The following is a 19,688-nucleotide window of genomic DNA, read 5'->3' as shown; positions in this document are numbered from 1 at the left end:
AGGGCATACCAGAGCATCCAGCCCCACTGCACCTACCTCTCTTCTGAGACTGAAAAACCTTGCCGTTTTTGTGCTGGCACGCATTGCCATGAGATCCAACTGGGAACGCCCCAACTGGTACAGATGCAATCTCAAGCCTCCAGGGACAACTCCCATTTCCCTGGATCTAGCTGCTGCCTGCTGAGGAAATCTGCTTGCATGCTGTCTGCACCTGAGACCCTCGAGATGGTGTTCCGCCCAAACAAACAACTGTCGAGCTTCCAGAGCCACGGCGTAACTCTACATCCCTCCTTGCCGACTGATGTATGCCACCATTGTCACATTGTCCAAGAATATGCAAACCATCTGGCCTCTGATCCAGGGAAGGAAGGCTTCCAAGGCCCAATGAACCACCCTTGTTTCCAAACGATTGATGGACCAGGGCTTTTCCTCTGTGGACCAAAGCCCTTGGACAACACGCCCCCCCCCCCCCCCCAACCCTTGAGACTGGCATCTGTGGTCACCACCTCCCAGTCCGGGGTCTCCAGATCCATTCCCTTTTCCAGATTGCGATGCAATAGCCACCATGACAGACTGGACCTGGATTCTCATAAAAGAGGCAAAGGCAGATGATACTCCGACAGCAGATTCCACCCGGACAAGAGCGACTTCTATAATGGTCTCATGTGTGTGAAGGCCCACGGAACCAAATCCAACATGGAAGCCAGGGACCCTAGGAGCTGCAAATAATCCCAGACTGTTGGCACCGTCAGACAAAGCGGGCATATCACTGGTGCCTGTAACTTCAACAATCTGTCCGATGTCAGGAACACCCTGCCCTTCTGGGTATTGAAAAGTCTCTCCAGATACTCCAATGACTGAGTCGGCACCAGGCACCACATTTATCACCCAACCCAGGACCGCAAGGTGTCCATAACTCGCTGGAGAGACCGAATGCACTCCTCCTCTGTCTTCACTCAAATGAGCCAATCGTCCAGATATGGATGTACCAAACTCCCTTCTCGCCGATGGGCGCCGTGGCCAAGCCAAAGGGAAGAGCCCAGAACTGGAAATGCTATCCCAGCACCATGAACCAAAGAAACTTCTAAAGATCCTTACGAATGGGAATATGGAAGTACACCTCTGTCAGATCCAATGATGCCAAGAACTCTCCTTTGTGGACTGCCACTATAATAGTGCGCAATGTCTCCATTCAAAAACGTAGAACCCACAGGGCCCTGTTCACCTTCTGCAAGTCGAGAATGGGCCGAAAGGTGCCCTCCTTCTTGGGAACCACAAAATAAATGGAGTATCATCCCTGTCCCTGCTCCTCCCATGGGACTGGAACTATCATGTTTAAATTTAGTAACCTCTGCAGAGTCCCCCACACTGCCTCTCGCTTGCTTCAAGAGGCAACTTAAGACTCCAGAAAGGCCTCCTTGACAGGACGCAAAAATTCTAGACCATAGCCGTCTCTCACCACCACTAGAACCCAATGGTCCGAGGTAATCCTGGCCCACGCCTCGTAAAAGCTGGACAATCTACCCCCTACCACTTCTACGGAGGAATGCGAGATCCTGGCTTAATTAGGTTGAATTTCCACCACCAGTCCCTCAACCAGCAGCATCTCTGGAAGATCTGCGGGGGCCTCGAAAGGACTGCTATCGCCCTAACAACTGCTTTGCTCCTGAGCTGGAGGAGGTCTTGCCTGAACAAAACCTCTCCGCCTCCCGAAAACGGAAGTGAGAAGGGAAATCCTTCTTACTGGTTCTCTTATCCTCAGGCAGCTTGTTCCCTTTGGACTCCCCCAAAGTTCCCTTTGGACTCCCAGCTGATCCAAATCCTCCCCAAAATGAGTTTCTCTTTAAAGGGAAAATTACACAACTGGGCTTTGGACCACATATCGGCCGACCAATTTTGCAACCACAAAAGCCTACATGCCACTTCTGCCAAGACCGTGTTCCTGGCCAAAGTGCGCACAAAGTCATAAAACACATCTGAGACATAAGACATTCCAGCCTCCAAGAGCGCAGACTGCAGAGCACCAACAGCCCCAGATGAGGCTTGCTCTTGTGCCTTCTGCACCCATGCTGTCACAAATTGCAGCCCAGAGACTCAAGGCGGACTTTGAACATCTGCTTCAACTGAATTTCCAACTTGCAGTCGTGAACTTTCTTCAAAGTGGCAGCAACCCCACCAGGAGAGTCATCTTCTTGGTAACCGCCGAAACTGCAGCATCCATCTTAGGCACTCATAGGAACTCCAAGGTCCCTTTCATCAGGGGGTAAAGTTTAGCCATAGCCCTGTTAACCTTCAGGCCCGCTTCCGGGAAGTCCCATTCCCGGTTCACCAACTTCCGAATCTTCTTAGGCAAGAGAAAAGCACTAAGAGGACCACGCAGTCCATCTAGGACCGGATTCACACCCTCATTATCAGACTCCTCCTGAGCCATTTTAACCCCAAGTTCCTCCAACACCTGGGGAATAAGGGGATGCAATTCTGCCTTCTTAAACAAGCGGACTACCCGAGGATCATCCCTCTCTAACACTGGAAACTCATCCGGATCAGGATCATCCTTATTAACATTAGGATTTGCTTTCGGAGCCACATCCATGTCAACATCAGGATCTGCCCCATGCAGATCCAGAGGGTCCTCCTGTGGATCATCAGAAACCTCCGAACCTGCATGACCCAGATCCAAGCATCGCAGCAGATCCCCAGACCCTCCTGAAGCCACCCATCTTAGGCCTCTTGAAAAGGGACAAAGTGGCATCTCTCTTGGACACTTCCCCCCCCCCCCCTTCCTCACCAGGAAGGCCTTATGCAGGAGAAGAACTCGTAGAAAAATCTTCTGGATTCTCGGTCCCCTGCTCTAGCAGGTTTCCTTCAGAATCCCCTCCCCCATCCTGTCCCTCCTATCTCACAAGAGAAAGGGGGCGGAGGGGAATCCCTAGGCTCTCTAGAGACTGAAGCCCCCTGCCCGCAATCCCCCGCAGTGCCCCCGGGACCGCAGCCATGGCCCCCAACAATTGGAGGGCCCTTTTCTTCAAGGCCGTTCCCACAGAAATACCTTCTTCCCCCCAAGGCGCAGCCCGAGCACAAGGAACGTGCATTGAGCAGTGCGGACCATAGACCGCACACCCTGCATGCCGCAATGCGTGGCCTTGGCGTCATAATGCACGTGATTGCCAGAAAACACAGCCAGCTTCAGCGCACCCTAAAAAAAAAACCCCCAACCAGGCCATCCACGAGGCAGCGGCGCTGTGCCACGCCTTCATGCTGACTCGAGCGGCACGAGGGGAAAACTTTAGGTCATACCAGCGGCTGAATCACAGCTCCGCACTGCCGCACCGGCCTGAGAGGTGCATGGAAATAAACCTCCATTTGACTCCTGGAAAGATGGGAAAAGCAGGCACCACACTCTCCCTCCCCTCAAGGCGCCCTCACCACCTTGCCCCGACTGCAATTCCTTCAGTTGACCTCTTTTACTTTTTTTCTTTCCCCCCAATTAAAACAGCGAAAAAAACAGGGATACTTCCCTGAACAGGATGGCAGCTCGCAGGGGGAGACCTCGGAGACCAGGAGGGAGTCAATCCCCTGGCTATCAGGGCCTCCGTAATTCCGCTGGTGCACACCAGCCAGAGTTTTCCCAACTCCCCCGGTCGCCCTTCTCCACCTGAGGGATGGTCCACGAAGGAGCCTAACACCTCAGGAAGCCTCAACACCAAAACTTCTCTTGACTACTTTTCTCCTTATTCTTTTTTTTTTTTTTGTCAGACTGCAGGCTTGCACCTCTACTATCTGCTGGAGACAGAAAAATACTGAGTGGCAGGTGACACTCTCAGATATGTAGCGGTGCCTCAAAAAGGTTTGTTCTCTGCCTTTTATCTGCTGGTCGGAATACAAAACCCACTTGTCTGGACTGATCTGGGTATGAACAGGAAATACTCTATCCAACTAATCCACAGAAAAATCATCACTCCCTAAAACTACAGCAGAGCCTACAACACATGCACAGCCTGCAGCATGAGCTAACAAATCAGCCCCACCAAGATCATCTACGGGTCCTTCTCCCTAATAATGGATTGCTCAGATCTGTACCCTGGAGGAAGAAGAGACTGCTGGAATCTCGGCTCTTTTCAGAAGGCGCCTGTGTGATGGGAAGCAGGTAGGAACGATACCCCTTTAAAAGGCAGGCCATGAAGCGCAAGAATAATGCTTGAATATCCAGCTCTAATTGCTTCCGGCGACCATAGATCAAATCATAATCCTTCAGCAGGAATTCCAGTGTGGCCTCATCCACAGATTTACTGTACACTGCAGAGAAACAGTAGTCAAATCCATAAGAACTAAGAACACAAATATGGCAACAGCAGCTATGTCAAGATCAAGGGGTACTGGCAGAACTGCACATGGGGGTCTCAGTTCTGGAATAGCGAGGGTGAGGTGCACTGGCAGAGCTGTTTATGGGGCTACTACAGGGCAGGAATGAGGTTCATTGGCGGAGCTATGTATGGGGGTACTACAAAGCAGAGTGAGGTGCATTGGCAGAGCTGTGTGTGGGGATTCTCAATACTGGAAAAGGAAGGGTTGCTGTGGTAGAGTGAGGGGCATTGGCAGAGTCGTGCATGGAGGTACTACAGAGCAGGAGTGAGGGGCATTGGCAGAGTCGTGCATGGAGGTACTACAGAGCAGGAGTGAGGTGCATTGGCAGAGTCGTGCATGGAGGTACTACAGAGCAGGAGTGAGGTGCATTGGCAGAGTCGTGCATGGAGGTACTACAGAGCAGGAGTGAGGTGCATTGGCAGAGTCGTGCATGGAGGTACTACAGAGCAGGAGTGAGGTGCATTGGCAGAGTCGTGCATGGAGGTACTACAGAGCAGGAGTGAGGTGCATTGGAAGAGCTGTTTATGGGGCTACTACAGGGCAGGAATGAGGTTCATTGGCGGAGCTATGTATGGGGTACTACAAAGCAGAGCGAGGTGCATAGGCAGAGCTGTGTGTGTGGGGATTCTCAATACTGGAAAAGGAAGGGTTGCTGTGGTGCAGAAGTGAGGGGCATTGGCAGAGATGTGTATGTGTGTGAGTGGGGGAGCGGTATCTCAGTACTGGAATAGGAGGGGGTACTGCAAGGCAGGAGTGAGTGCATTGGCAGAGCTATGGGGGTCTCAGCACTGGAATAGCAGGGGGTGCTGCAGGGCAGGAGTGAGTGCATTGGCAGAGCTGTGAGGGTCTCAGCACTGGAATAGCAGGGCATGAGTGAGCACACAGAACATGTGTGAACTGGATAAGGATGAAAAGTGTTCAACTCACTTTCATCCAGCTGTTCATGGATCAGCAACAGTGAGCTCAGCAGCACTTTACATGGTTTACGAGGGAACATGCGGAAAGAAGGAATCTTTTTTTCTTCACTTCTGAAAGCAGATGGAAAAGGAGAAATTACTATTTACCTGATAATTTCCTTTCCTCTAATGAGGGCAGGCCAATCCCCACCAGTGGGTTATGCACCTCTGCCAGCAGATGGAGACGCAGTAAGAAGCTGATATCACGGATATATAGTCCCGCCCTGACATCAGCCCTCCAGTAACCTCTGGAAAAGCCAAACTGTGGACAAACTGATTAAACTCGAAAATGATTATTAACAATCAACCACTCATGCTTCGAAGCAATAGGGAACACTGAGCACAGCCAAAAGAATAAACTTATTTACTAAACTGAAGGACTGGTTTAAGCCATTTACCGTCTTCAATGAATAGCAGGAAAAAACATTCTGTAATGTCCGCCCCAAAAAGGCAAACCAAAGGTAAAAATGCAACAGCCGAGGGAAGGTTGGGGATGGACCTGCCCTCAGAGGAAAGGAAATTATCAGATAAGCAGTAATATCTCCTCTCTCTGCATTCAGGCAAGCCAATCCCCACCAGTGGGATGTACCAAAGCTAATCCTGAAGCGAGTGGGAGATACCAGCTTACACTCTGCCAAGGAGGCTGTCTGCGCCCTACTAGAATGCGCCCACAACCCCTCTGGAACCGATAGACTTTTACAAAGAAGGATGTCAAAAAACCCAAAACGCTTCCTTCAACCAATCATGCAATCATACTCTTAGAAGCTTTGCATTCTTTCCTTGCTCCACTGAACAAAACAAAAAGATGATCCGACCCCCAAAAGGTATTAGAGACCTTAAGATATTACAACAGAGCCAGACGAACATCCAACAAGTAAAGCTCCTTGACAAACCACCCCCCCAACCCGAGGCTGGCATCTGTGGTCACTACCACCCAATCCGGGGGTCCTCCAGTTACAGTCCTCTCTCCAAATTGGGACGCGGCAGCCACCATGAGAGACTAGACCTGGACTCCCCCAGAAGGTAGCTGAAACTCCTCAGACAGCGGATTCCAATGGGATAAAGCACCCTTTGGAGAAGCTGCATGTGAGCGAATGCCCACGGGACCAACTCCAGCGTAGATGCCATAGAACCCAGGACCTGCAAATAATCCCAGACTCTGGGTACTGAAAGACGCAATAGCTGAAGCACTTGAGCCTGCAACTTGATCACCTTCTCCAAGATAAGGAAGACCTTGCCTAAGCGGGTATCGAAATGCACCCCCAGATATTCCAACCACTGGGAAAGCTCCAGGTGACTCTTTGTCATGTTTATCACCCAACCAAGAGACCTCAACAGCTCCATGATGCGTCAAATCGAACGACGACACGCCAACTTCAACTTCATTCAGATGAGCCAGTCATCAAGGGATGGATGAACCACAACCATCACTTTTGTGAAAGCCCGTGGTGCTGTTGCTAACCCGGGAAGCTCTCGAAACTGAAAATGCTCTCCTAGTACCATGAAGCGTAGAAATCTTTGATAGACTGAGCATATGGAAATGTGCAGGTAAACATCCCTTAAGTCCAATGATGCGAGAAACTCTTTGTGAATGACTATCACCGTCCGCAGCATCTCCATATGAAAGCACGGCACCTGCAGTACTGCATTGACCCTCAGCAGATTGAGAATGTGCAAAAGGTGCCCTCCTTATTGGGAACCACGAAGTAAACAGAGTATCTTCCTAATCCTTGTTCTTTTAGGTGAACCGGGACAATGGCATCCAGGCACTGCAGCCGCTGCAATGTATAATGTATCCCATACCGCTGCTCAATTGATGCAAGAAGCGCAACTGGACACCACATAGGCCTCTCTGATTGGGCGCAAAAATTCTAAAGCATAGCCGTCTCTTATCACCTCCAGAACCCATTGATCGGAAGGGATCTTGGTCCATTCTTCGTAAAAGAGAGCTAGTTCCCCCACCCCCCGATGGCTTCCCGAGAAGAGTGGACCAGCCTGCCTTCATTGGGAGGTCTTACATCCTCCAGCCCCCTAACCAGAACGTTCTCGAGCAAGTCTACGTGAACCCCGAAAGGACTGCTGCCTTCCTAAACCTTGTTTCTGCATGGATGCTCTCGAGAGCGAAAACGCAGAGGAAAGTTTTTCTTGCTGGTCTTATCATCCTCAAGCAACTTGTTCCTTTTTGACTCCCCCTAATGCTTCATCAGCTGTTCCAGATTTTCTCCAAACAACAGCTTTCCTTTAAAGGGGAGATTACACAGCTACACTTTAGACCACATATCGGCCACTCAATTCCACAACTACAGGAGTCTCCGTGCTGCTACCGCAGAAACTATATTATTGGCCAACGACCGGACCATGTCGTACAGGGTATCCGCCACACTGACCACACCTGCCTCCAACCGAGCTGCCTGGTTGAAATTAGTCGAAGATCCTGACATCTTCTCCTTCACCTTCTGCACCCAGCGCAAACAAGCTCTCTGCATCAGGCTAGCACAGACTGCAGCTCGAAGGCTCAAAGCAGAGACCTCAAACAATTTCTTCAGAAGGATCTCCAACGTCCGATCCTGGATATCCTTCAGCGCAGCCAACCCTGCTACGGGAATAGTCGTCTTCTTGGTCACCACAGACACCACTGCATCTACCTTCGGAAGTCTCCAAAGCTCAAAGTTCTCCTCTAGTAAGGGATACAACCTAACCATAGCCCTGGCAACCTTCACCTGCCTCAGGAGAATCCTAATCCTGGTCAACTAACTTCTTCACCTTCTTTGGCAAAGGAAAAGCCTTTAGTGGCCCACAGGGTGTACTCCTTCATTTTCCAAATCCTCCTGTGTGCCCTTGATCCCCAGTTCCTCCAGCATGGGGGAACTGGGGATCAAGATTACGGAATAATCTTATCACCATAAGATTATCATCTTATCTTATCACCATAAGATTACGGAATAATCTTATCACCATAAGATCATCCCCTTTTGTGACAGGAACCTCCTCAGCATCAGGCCCACTACCCACTGGTGCGCTCACAGGATCAATGCCTGGATCCCCTTGCAAATCCTCCTGTAGACTTTCACCTTCTAAATCCTCAGAAGTATCATCTTCACCCAACAGGCATCGCAAGCCCAGGAACCGAAGAAGCCCGCTGGACCTTGCCTGCATAGCTGCTCTAGGCCTCTTAGATAAGCACTGGGACTTCTGGGTGAACGAATGCTTACTTGCCACTTCCCTCTTAGCCAAATAGAATAAAATCTGTGGAAAAATCCTCAGAATCACTGGATCCCTTTTCCACAGCATCCCCATCTGGCTCCCCTGCCCCTTCTGTCTTCCACAGGACATTGCTTTGTTGGAGACAGCAGGGGAGGGGAGTCTCTGAACTCGCTAGCAGCTGCATGCCACCTGATACGTGGAGACAACATGGCTGTCATCTCCTGACCCTCCTGGGGCCTCTTGAACAACACCTGAAACCACGTGCAGCTACCATTTCATGTGGTCCCTTCCTCTCCAGAGGCACATCCAGCGCACGAGGCCCCATTGAGGCGTGATCAAATCACTCCACAGGCCCAACACTTTCCCACGCTCAGCAGGAGGCACCATGCTTTTGTCATGGTCAGCAGTAAAAAATAACCTCCCAAGTGCCACGATCGCCGAATCACTTTTGCCAGTGCTGTCCTGGACCCCTGGTGCCGCCACCAAGTCGTGTACATCCCTTCTCACCCTTACTACTGGGCCTTATCGCTTCGATACGGACTCCTTTATCTACCCTTCTCCTCCAACTGTTTTTTTTTTAAAGAAACAGCAACCAAAGAAGCTCAGAGAAAGATAAAGATATACTTCCCTGCTTTTGGCTGCTCCTGGCTATCAGCTGAATTTGAGAAGGCCTCAGAGGAAATGAGGGAACCAGGTCTCCTGGTTTTCCCTCCCTCTGGTAGACGAGGGCTGAGCCAGATGAAGGATTTCCAAGCCCCCGCTCGCCCTGCTCTATCCAAGGGATGGCTCACGAAGGAACCTAGCACTCAGGAAGTACCACTCTTCACTAGCTGTTCTCTCTTTCTCCTTTTTTTTTCAATTAAACTCCAGATTGCAGGTTTGCACTTCTACCATCTGCTGGAGACAGGGAAATACTGAGGGATTGCAGGTGGCACTCTTGGTTATGTAGCAGTGCCTGCAAAGTTTTTATTCCCTGCCTCCATCTGCTGGTAGGGATGCAAAGCCCACTTGTCTGGACTGATGTGGGGTATGATCGGGAACCATTAATTTAATTTTTAAATCCACGCCAGAACAAGGCTACCGGACTAAAGCCTCTCAACTGAGGGAGGGACCCAATGGAATCACCTCAGGAGTCAAGCGGTGCTACACAATTGTCTTGTCTTCTTCTGTTTTCTTCTATTTCTCTTTTGCTTTTTTTTTTTTACACAAGCAATCCCCAGTAGGGAAATACATGTCAACCATCTGCTGGAGACAGAGAATACTGGTGGGCTGATGGAACAGGACTATATATATACACGAGACAACAGATTCTTACTCTGTCTCCATCTGCTGGCAGAGGTGCATAACCTACTGGTGGGGATTGGCCTGCCTGAATGTAGAGGAATATAATCTTGTTTAATCATAAGCACTGTATAAACGCATCATTATGTAAAACTTCCCCATGACCCCACTACTACTGAATTCAACATTAACAGGTCACTTCAGCATGCTGTTAATGTAATGCTAACATGGCATATTATGCAAGCAAGTCAGTCAGAATTTCAAACAAACACAGGACAGAGTACATGAACAACTCATGACAGAACCATATGTTCTCCAGAACACTGGCAAGAGAAGGGAGAAAGAGAATCTGCAGCCAACAGAAAACTATTCAAAAACAAGTGGACTAGGAAGAACTGTAGAAGGACATTGCAAGACTGGGAATATGAATAGCAGATGAAATTTAGTGTGGCTAAGTGCAAAGTGATAGTGATCCACAGAGGGAAAAATAATCCCAATTATAGGTACACAATGCTGGTTATGTAGTAGGAATCACCAGGAATAGGATCTTGGAGTCACTGTGGACAAAAGATTCACATGCTTAGCTCAGTGTGCGGCAGCAGCCAAAAATCAACTAGAAATGATCCAAAAAGGAATGGAGAGCAAAAGAGAATATCACATTGCCTCTGTATTAAGCCATGGCACAATTGCACCTTGAATATGGTGTGCAGCTTTGCTCACCCAATCTCAAAAAAAGACCCAGCATTAACTAAAAAAAAGTGCAGAAGAGGGTGAAAAAAAATGATAAAGACGATGGAATGGCAAAACAGGTTAGGGCTCTCCTAAGGAAAGGCTAAACAGGTTAGTGCTCTCCTATGAGGAAAGGCTAAACAGGTTAGTGCTCTCCTATGAGGAAAGGCTAAACAGGTTAGTGCTCTCCTATGAGGAAAGGCTAAACAGGTTAGTGCTCTCCTATGAGGAAAGGCTAAACAGGTTAGTGCTCTCCTATGAGGAAAGGCTAAACAGGTTAGGGCTCTCCTATGAGGAAAGGCTAAACAGGTTAGGGCTCTCCTGTGAGGTAAGACTAAACAGATTAGGGCTCTCCTGTGAGGAAAGGCTAAACAGGTTAGCGCTCTTCAGCTTGTAAAAACAATGACAGAAGGGATACGATAAGAGATTTGTAAAAATAATGCGTGACACTCCATGAGAACAATCGCCTTATAGTTAGATCATCAGGATGAGAACCAGCAGCCTGTGACCTTGGGTAAGTCACTTCCCCCTCCATTGCCTCAGGTACAAATTTAGGGCCTGGTTTAGTGAGACTTTCCTCCCATACTTTGTCTATGGGGAAAATGCTTAGTAAATCAAGCCCTTATTCTGTAGGAACAGGGAAAAATATCAATGTAACTCACCAATGAAATAAATGGATCTGGTAGCAGGTATAAAACACATTTTTTAAAGTATTTTTTTCCAGTTAAGCTATGTAACTTGGGGCTGGAGGATGTGGTAAAGTTAATAGAATAGCTGAGTTTAAGAATGGTCTGGACAAAACTTCTGGAGGACAGATCCACTAACAATTATTAGCCAGAGAGATGCTGGGATCACCATCTCTTATTCTGGGAATGAGCAACAGGGAAAGGATGTCGTATTAATGAGATATGTTAATTTTATTTAGTGTTGATGTAATATAAGGGCATTATTTATTATATATTTGTTGACACATGTATTATGTAAGTACGTATGTGATCCACCTTGGACAAAGTTTATATTTGGAAGTTGTGGAATATCTGCTCTTCACTATCCGATCTGCATATTAAGTAGTAGAGATATGGGCAGGACAGGTTCCCACCTCTTCAGAATGGGGTAGAAAAATGATGATCTGGATGTATTAATGCTTCCCACATGGAGGGGCTCAGCCAAAAAAAAATTGTGGCCAAGTTTACTTGCATGCAATTTAGTAGAAGAGGTTCTTTTCTTTACTGTGTGACGCTGGTAGCTGTGGTGTTTTTGTGCAGGTCAGGTGCCAGTTTACTTTACAATTTAAAAAAAAAAAAAAAAAAAAAAGTGCCACGCTGGTTCAGATCAAGGTCAACCGAGCCATGCATTCTGGCTTTGACAGTGGCCAGTCGAGGTCAAAAGCAAGTACCTAGCAGATCCAAATTCAGAGATTATTTTATGTATTTATTTAAAAATATTTCTGTGCGCGCTCAGCTGCAAGAGACAAGGCACAGTGACTCCACTGCCTGGTTTCAAGAGAGAGTGAATACTGCTCTGGAAATATACTTACTGAAAGAGTGTGTTGGTATCCAAATCGACACAGAGCACATCATGGGGTGGGTCATGGAAATCAAAATAGCTGGAGTGAATGCCCACAATGAAAGGCACTGGGGCAGACAGCACATCAGCAAGAGTGAGTGGGCACAGGGGAATGTACGGGCACTGCCACTGCAAAGGGAAGATAACCTGGGAAAGTGAAGCAGATGTGCAGAGAGGCTTATGAGTACAGTGGAACAATCACTCAAAAAAGCAGAGAGTTTAACAATGATTACTATACCTTTCAAACTACTGCATGTGCTGTCTCTGACTAGACTTCAAGCTTGTATCGATTCTACTGCAAGAACTATCCAAACCTCCAGCTGACATTCACATTCAGAACTGCAGGCTGATGAGGAGAGAGCAGCAGCCAGAACTGCAGGAGAGAGCAGCACAGAGAGCAGCCACAGCTGGAGGAGAGAGCATCAGGTACAGCACAGAGACAGCAGCAGCCACAGTGCAGAGAAAACAGCCCGAGTTGGAGGAGACAGCAGCAGCCACAGCATAGAGAGAGCAGCAGCCACAGCACAGAGAGAGCTGCCAGAGCTGGAGGAGTCAGTAGCACAGCCAGAGCCAAAAGGAAGCAGATGAAGACAGAGCAGCAGAACTGAGAGAGCAACCACAGCCAGGAGGGAACAGATGAGAAGACAGCAGGAATACAGAGAAAGCAGCCAGAGCTGGAGGAGAGAGCAACAGTAGTAGCACAGAGAAAGCAGCCTCAGCGGGAGGAGAGAGCAGCAGCCACGGCGGGAGGAGAGAGCAGCAGCCACAGCACAGAGAGCAGCCACAGCTGGAGGAGAGAACAGCAGCCACAACACAGAGAGAGCAGCCACAGCTGGAGGAGAGAGCAGCAGCCACAACACAGAGAACAGCCACAGCTGGAGGAGAGAGCAGCAGCCGCAGCACAGAGAGCAGCCACAGCTGGAGGAGAGAGCAGCAGCCACAGTACAGAAAGAGTATCCAGAGCTAGAGGAGAGAGCAGCCAGAGCTGGAGGAGGCAGCAGCAACACAGAGAGAGCAGCCACAACCAGGAGGGGGTAACACAAGAAAACAGCAGCAGTACAGAGAGAGCAGCCAGAGCAGGAGGAGCGAGCAGCAGCAGTAGTAGTAGCAGCACAGAGAGCAGCCACAGCCCAGGAGGGGACAAACGAGAAGACAGCAGCAATACAGAGAGAACAGCCAGAGCTAGGAAAGGAGTGATAAGGAGAAAGCAGCAGCAGAAAGAGTACAGCCAGAGCTGGAGCAGACAGCAGCAACAGCACAGAGAGAGTGGTGTAGGTATGCACTGTTTTTCTGACACTTCTTAGTGCTGTATTCCTGTATACCAGTGTTAGACACAGAATGCAAAGGACTCTGCTACGTGCTGGAATGCAGCCAGCCAACACCCCAGACCCATTAGCTGATTGGTCTAATACATTCTCAAATGAAATGTAGTGCACTTATCTAGAATCAACACTCTGAGTAGGTTCTGATTGGTCAGTATGAAGATATAAAAGCTTATACACAGTACTGGAACTTTGGGGTGGATGGGTGATTGTACAGTTGTATGGACCTGTCGCCCCCCCAGAACAAACTATGTCCTTGTGCTTTGTTCTGTTCCCTCTCCCTATTCCCTTTGTCTCTGTCTTTCCCTAATAAAATCTCAAAGTTAACTATTGCAGCTGTGTTTTCCTTTAGAATAAACAGTGGCCAGAACCAAAAAGGGGGCCAATGAGGAGACAGCAGTCAGAACCAGAAGAGAACATTGTGAGCAAGGTTTGCCGACTGCCTAAAACACAATCTGGACAGAATTTCCTCACTGTGTTCATGTTGTTTTGTGCTAATCCAGTCTTAATTATCCCTGGTCTCATTTAAAGGACAAGTGACACCAATCTGGTACTGATTTCTCATGTGTTATCACATAGCAAGTAATTGGGCCAATTTTGGCACAGTTCTGGTCATTATGCCCGGGTTCCCTTTTGGGCAGTGAAACTCACCGACACTAGGGCCTCACAAACACTGGTGAGGACGTCCGGCCGCAGGGAATGGATCAGCAACTTCTGCTCTGTTAAAACTGCCAGTAGCAGCGTCACGGTGTTCTCAGCTCCCAGGTTCTGCAGCAGCGTGACAAAGCTGGCACCACTACAGACACGGAAAAGAGCATAAGGAGACCCAGAGATCCCAGGGCTGGAAACCCGAGAGAGGGCTCTGCAGATACCCGTCTCCCATCTCCAGGTATGCTTCCTTCCCATACCAGGGCCAGAAACCCTGCCTCCCTCTCCCATCTCCATGAATGCATCCTTCCCTGTCTCCCCTCCAGCACCCTATGCATGCTCCCCCCATTTCCCCTCCCCCCCCCCCCACACACACACAACCCCCCTACCTGAGGGGCAGTGGGGAGGAGACTGGCTGGCACAAGAGCAGGTTATCATATGGAGACATCTGAAAGTCACAAGAAACAACAACATTTCAAATTCAGCTGACCACAGGTGGAAAGCTTCCCAACTCAGGGGCAGGGTCCAGGGCAGCTGCTCACCTGCACCAAGATTCGAGGTCTCTGAGGTGATGGGAAGGGAACATTGTGCATAAAATGAGAGATGTGCCTGTAAGCAGAAGGAAAGCAAAAAAGAATAATTCTTCCCATGGTCTGGGCGGTGGGGGTTGAATAGGCCCTGCTGCAAACTGCCTTCCCTCCCCATGTCCAGCTGGAAGAGTACATCCCTGCAGCCTGGCCCTCCTGCCTTACATCCAGTGCTGATGATACTTAGAATAATGCACAGCCCAGACATCCTCGGCCACTCGGAGCAAGATCTAGAGCAGCAGCTTCTGCCTTAGATAGCCAATCTCTCCCTGCCTTCTCCATACCTGTTTTTAAAGTATAGCATCTCATTTATTGGTTTCTGTTTTTCCTCTTACAAATGGAGCAATACATCCTTGTAATTTATGGAGGAGGACATTATGGCCGCCTGCCTCCCAACGTTCCCATGCATGGTAGGCCTGGGAACAATTGCACTGCCTTAATATCTATTCACACTTGACATCTCCCATGGCATTGATATCATTAATCCTGGCCCTACTATCACTGGATCTCATTAATGCTCAGTCTACGCGTCATAAAATCCCCGTTTTAGTATATCTAATCAAGTACAGTTCCTTAGATCTACTGTACATCATTGAATCATGGCTCCTATCGTCTGATGTTGCACTACTGAATCAGCTACAACTACCTGGTTACTCTGTTTTCTAAAAACCGCGCAGTACTAGACGTGGCGGCAGCCTCCTGGTTATAGCTAGAACCTCCCTCAATTTAACTCCCATCCCCACTGTAACTATGACACCCTTAGAGATTACTTTTTTTTTTTTTTTTAACTTCATCACAAAATTGGAGTTTATGTCTGCTATATAGTTCCCCTGGTTATTTAACTGCTAATTGCTCATCTTTATTTGACCACCTGCTTGCTGCAAAAGCTGATCTGCAAAACACTACGGTCATAGGAGACTTCAATCTCCACGTAGATGCCTTCCCTCTATCTACCCGCAGTGAATTTCTCTTAGCCGCCATGTTCTTATCTGGATGTGCAGCTAAGGCTGCTCCCTGCGCCTTGCCTCTAAGACAGCCCAACGCCGCCACCTGAACTCTGAGTGAATTAAAAGCCAAGATGGTCTCAAATCATGTGTACAAAGACCTAGTCTTTGCACGCAGCGAATGGGCTACTTGCCATCATCGGTCTCATCTACTCCTGTCCCTTGATCGGACCATCACTTAATTCACAGTTATGGTAAGTTCCTGGACTCAAATCTCCGTCTCTGGCAGAACTGCCAGCTTCTTATGCCACCCCCCATACAACTTGAATATCTTTGCAACCTCTGCCTTGTATTCCGATGTTGAAGATGTAACGTCTAATTGGAAGACCTCACTCCACTCTGCCCTGCATGACATTAAAACTGACTTAGGTCCGTCGTAAACATTACACACCCTGGGTACTCTGCTGAATTAAAACTTCTAAAGACAGTTATGACAAACTGAACGGAGGTGGTGGAGAAAAACAAAACAGAGAGAGAGGAACATATGAAGCTAAATTAGCACTTTATAAAACTACCGTAGACACTGCCAAGGAGAATTTTTCTCTCAAAGAATCTTAGCCGCTGCTTGCCACCCACAGGAATTATTTCGCATAATCCACTCTCTGATTAAAACACCTCAAAATGGGTCCTCCAATTCCACCCTCACTGTCGAGAGGACTGTGCCGACTTCTTTAACAGGAAAATTATTGAGCTCACGAAGGGTTTGCCAGGTTCTTCAAACAGCCCCCCTATCTCCTCCTCTTCTCCTGTTTCTTGGTCTGCCTTTGACAGTTGAAATCTGCTCAATACCTGCTTCACTTGTCCATTTAACTCGTGCTCCACTGCATTAATCAAGGTTATGAGGTCAGATCTGGGCAATTTTATCAAGGCTATTGTTCACCCCTCCCTTACATGGGGAAAAATGACTACCAATTTAAAAGAGGCAACAATTCACCCTAATCTGAAGAAACTAAATGCCAGTGAACCACAGGACCATTTCATCTCTCCCTATGCTATCCAAAGTAACTGAAAAAAGAAAATTATCAGGTAAGAACCAATTTTCATTCCTGTAGTACCACAGATCAGTCCAGACTTCTGGGTTTTGCCTCCTTTCCAGCAGATGGAGACAGAGAAAGTTTTGCTGACACAGCCACATAACCTGGTGTGCCACCTGCAGTCCCTCGGTACTGACCTGTACCCTAGCCAAGATACTAATGAGCATAATTACAAGAAAACATATTCATGTCCCCCTGAACAAACAGTAGGAAGTGGAACCTTATAATGGGAACGAACCTTTCTAACATTAACAACGTCAGAAAACTAACGAAACCTGTGCCGTTCTTCAGACCAAGTTCCATAATAGAAGGAGCAGACTCTCCAATTCTTCCCACATCGACTGGGCGGGACTCTGGACTGATCTGTGGTACTACAGGAATGAAAATTAGCAGGTAAGAACCAATTTTCCTTTCCCTATATGTACCCGGATCAGTCCAGACTACTGGGATGTACCCAAGCTTCCCTAAACAGGGTGGGACTGTAAGAGTCCCGCTCGAAGTACACTTTCACCGAAGCCTATGTCCTCCAGAGTCTGGACATCTAAACGATAATGCCTGGCGAGAGCATGCGGTGACTTCCAAGTAACTGCCTTACAAATCTCTTGCGGAGATACTTGCTGACATTTGGCCCAAGTTTCCGACTGAGATCAAGTAGAGTAAGCTCTTAAACCCTCAAGGATAGGATGACCCTGACAGATGTACACTGAACCTATCACTTCTTTCAACCACCGCACTATGGTGGACTTTGAAGCCTTATGTCCCTTTTTTTGCTCCACTCCATAACACAAAAAGATGATCTGATAGTCGAAAGCTATTAGTGACTTTGAGATACCGCAACAAGGATCGCTTTACATACAAGACTCATAACACTCACATGAGGTGCCACCACATCCAGGTTTGGGAAGGCCAGAAGCTCTACCAATTGACTCAAGTGAGATGACGATACCACCTTCGGAAGAAAGGAGGGAACTGAACGCAAAGAGACTCCAGAATCCGTAATTCTCAAAAAAGGATCCCTACATGACAGAGTCTGAAGTTCCGAAATCTTTCTAGCAGATCAAATTGCCACCAAGAAAACAACCTTTAAGGTGGGATATTTCATAGTTGCTCTTCTAAGCAGCTCAAACAGAGCCGCACACATCTCCTTGAAGACCAAGGCTCCAGGAGGGATACAACTTCCGCAACAGAGGCCACAAATGCTTCGCCCCCCCCCCGAGAAAACACACCACATCTGGATGTGCAGCTAAGGCTGCTCCTTGCACCTTGCCTCTAAGACAGCCCAACGCCACCACCTGAACTCTGAGGGAATTAAAGGCCAAATCCTTCACCAACCCTCTTTGTAAGAAGGTCAAAATGTGCGCCACAGACACTCAAGTAGGATCAACCTCCTGCTCTGTGCATCAAGTCTCAAAAACTCTCCAGACCCTCACATAGGCTAAGGAAATTGAAGTCTTTCTAGCTCGCAGCAGAGTGGAAATGACATCCTTGGGATACCCTTTCCACCTTAAATGCTTCCTCTAACAAGCCAAGCCACAAGATAGAAGCGAGGCACCTGATCTGAAAATATGGGACTTTGTGCAGAAGCTTTGGAAGATGGGTGAGACGCAGCAGCCTGTCCACCGCTAGACTGACCAAATCCGTAAACCATGGTCACCGAGACCACTCCATCATCACTAGAATCACCTCTCCCAGATGAATCTCTATTTGCCGTAACACTTTGCCCACTAGCGGCCATGGCAGAAAATGTACAGAAGAACCCCTTGCGGCCATGGAAGCACCAAGGCATCGACCTCTTCTGCTCCACCTTCCTTCTGCGACTGAAGAAGCGCAAAGCCTTGGCATTTCGCTGAGTTGCCATCATATCCATGTGGGGCATGCCCCATCTGCGACGGATAAGCCGCATTGCTTCCTCCGACAGCTCCCACTCTCTGGGATCCAGCTGTTGACTGAGAAAATCTGCTTGCACATTGTGTATCCCGGCTATGTGAGAAGCCGCCAATAATTCCAGATGATGTTCTGCTAAGCAGATTAACTCCTGGGCCTCCTGAGCCACCGCCTGACTCTTGGTACCACCCTGTCGGTTGATGTAAGCCACTGTCATCGCATTGTCCAACAAAATCCTTACCAGCCAGCCGCATAAGAGAGGTAGAAAGGCATGCAACGCAAACTGCACTGCTCTTGTCTCTAAGCACTTGATAGACCACAATGCATCTTCCGCCGACCACTGGCCCTGCGGTGATTGAGTCTAGCACAGCTCCCCATCCGAAGAGACTGGCATCTGTGGTAACTACTATCCAATTTGGAACCTCCAAGTGCACACCATGACCTAATTAGTCCCGACCAAGCCACCATAACAGACTGGACTTGGCTATCTCCGTAAGAGGCAGCAGCAGATGAAACTGTTCTGATAATGGATTCCACCAGGAAAGCAATGCCCTCTGCAGAGGCCTCATATGAGCAAACGCCCAAGAAACCAGCTCCAACATGGAAGCCATGGAACCAAGAACCTGCAGGTAATCCCAAACCTTGGGAACCGCTCTCTCCAACAAACTGCGAACTTGCCGTTGCAGTCTGCAAATGTGTTCCCTGGTGAGAAACACTTTCCCAATCCTGATGTCAAAAGTGCCCCCAGGAACTCCAACACCTGAGTAGAGGTAAGATGATTCTTCGACAGATTCACTACCCAACCTAGGGATCTTAACCACTGCAGTACTAATGCCACTGCTTGTCTGCAAAGAACCCCTCACTTTGCTCGAATAAGCCAATTGTCCAGATATGGGTGAACTAGAATGCCCTGCTTCCTGAGAGTCGCCACCACCACGACCATCATGTTAGTGAAGGTACTTGGAGCAGTCTCCAACCCGAATGGAAGGGCACAAAATTGAAAATGTATCCAGAGAATCATGAACCTCAGGAATCTCTAATGATCCAGCCAGATTGCTATGTGCAAGTAGCCAAGGTCAAATCTAGAGAGGTCAAGAACTCTCCTTTG

General features: G+C 48.4%; 1 protein-coding gene across 9 annotated transcripts in view; it reads right to left on the bottom strand.

Moving 5' to 3' along the window:
* Nucleotides 1–19,688, bottom strand: part of DENND4B (DENN domain containing 4B) — a 120,807-nt gene that overhangs the window by 65,885 nt on the left and 35,234 nt on the right. For 8 of the 9 annotated variants that reach the window (XR_003853000.1, XM_029580312.1, XM_029580313.1 and 5 more), the window contains 6 exons: nucleotides 14,614–14,680; nucleotides 14,461–14,519; nucleotides 14,075–14,219; nucleotides 12,073–12,248; nucleotides 5,293–5,393; nucleotides 4,081–4,296 (listed from right to left, as the gene is read on the bottom strand). Coding sequence is in view for 8 of the 9 variants with exons in the window: in XM_029580312.1 (XP_029436172.1) it covers nucleotides 4,081–4,296; nucleotides 5,293–5,393; nucleotides 12,073–12,248; nucleotides 14,075–14,219; nucleotides 14,461–14,519; nucleotides 14,614–14,680 (764 nt within the window). In the remaining variant the exon portion in view is untranslated. The remainder of the gene's footprint in view (nucleotides 1–4,080; nucleotides 4,297–5,292; nucleotides 5,394–12,072; nucleotides 12,249–14,074; nucleotides 14,220–14,460; nucleotides 14,520–14,613; nucleotides 14,681–19,688) is intronic. The other variant, XM_029580316.1, reaches the window with a different exon arrangement.

This window comes from Rhinatrema bivittatum, chromosome 16 (assembly GCF_901001135.1).
Source record: "Rhinatrema bivittatum chromosome 16, aRhiBiv1.1, whole genome shotgun sequence".
Lineage (NCBI taxonomy): Eukaryota > Metazoa > Chordata > Amphibia > Gymnophiona > Rhinatrematidae > Rhinatrema > Rhinatrema bivittatum.
Note: the sequence above shows the minus strand (reverse complement) of the source record. Positions and strands in the feature narration are given on the sequence as shown.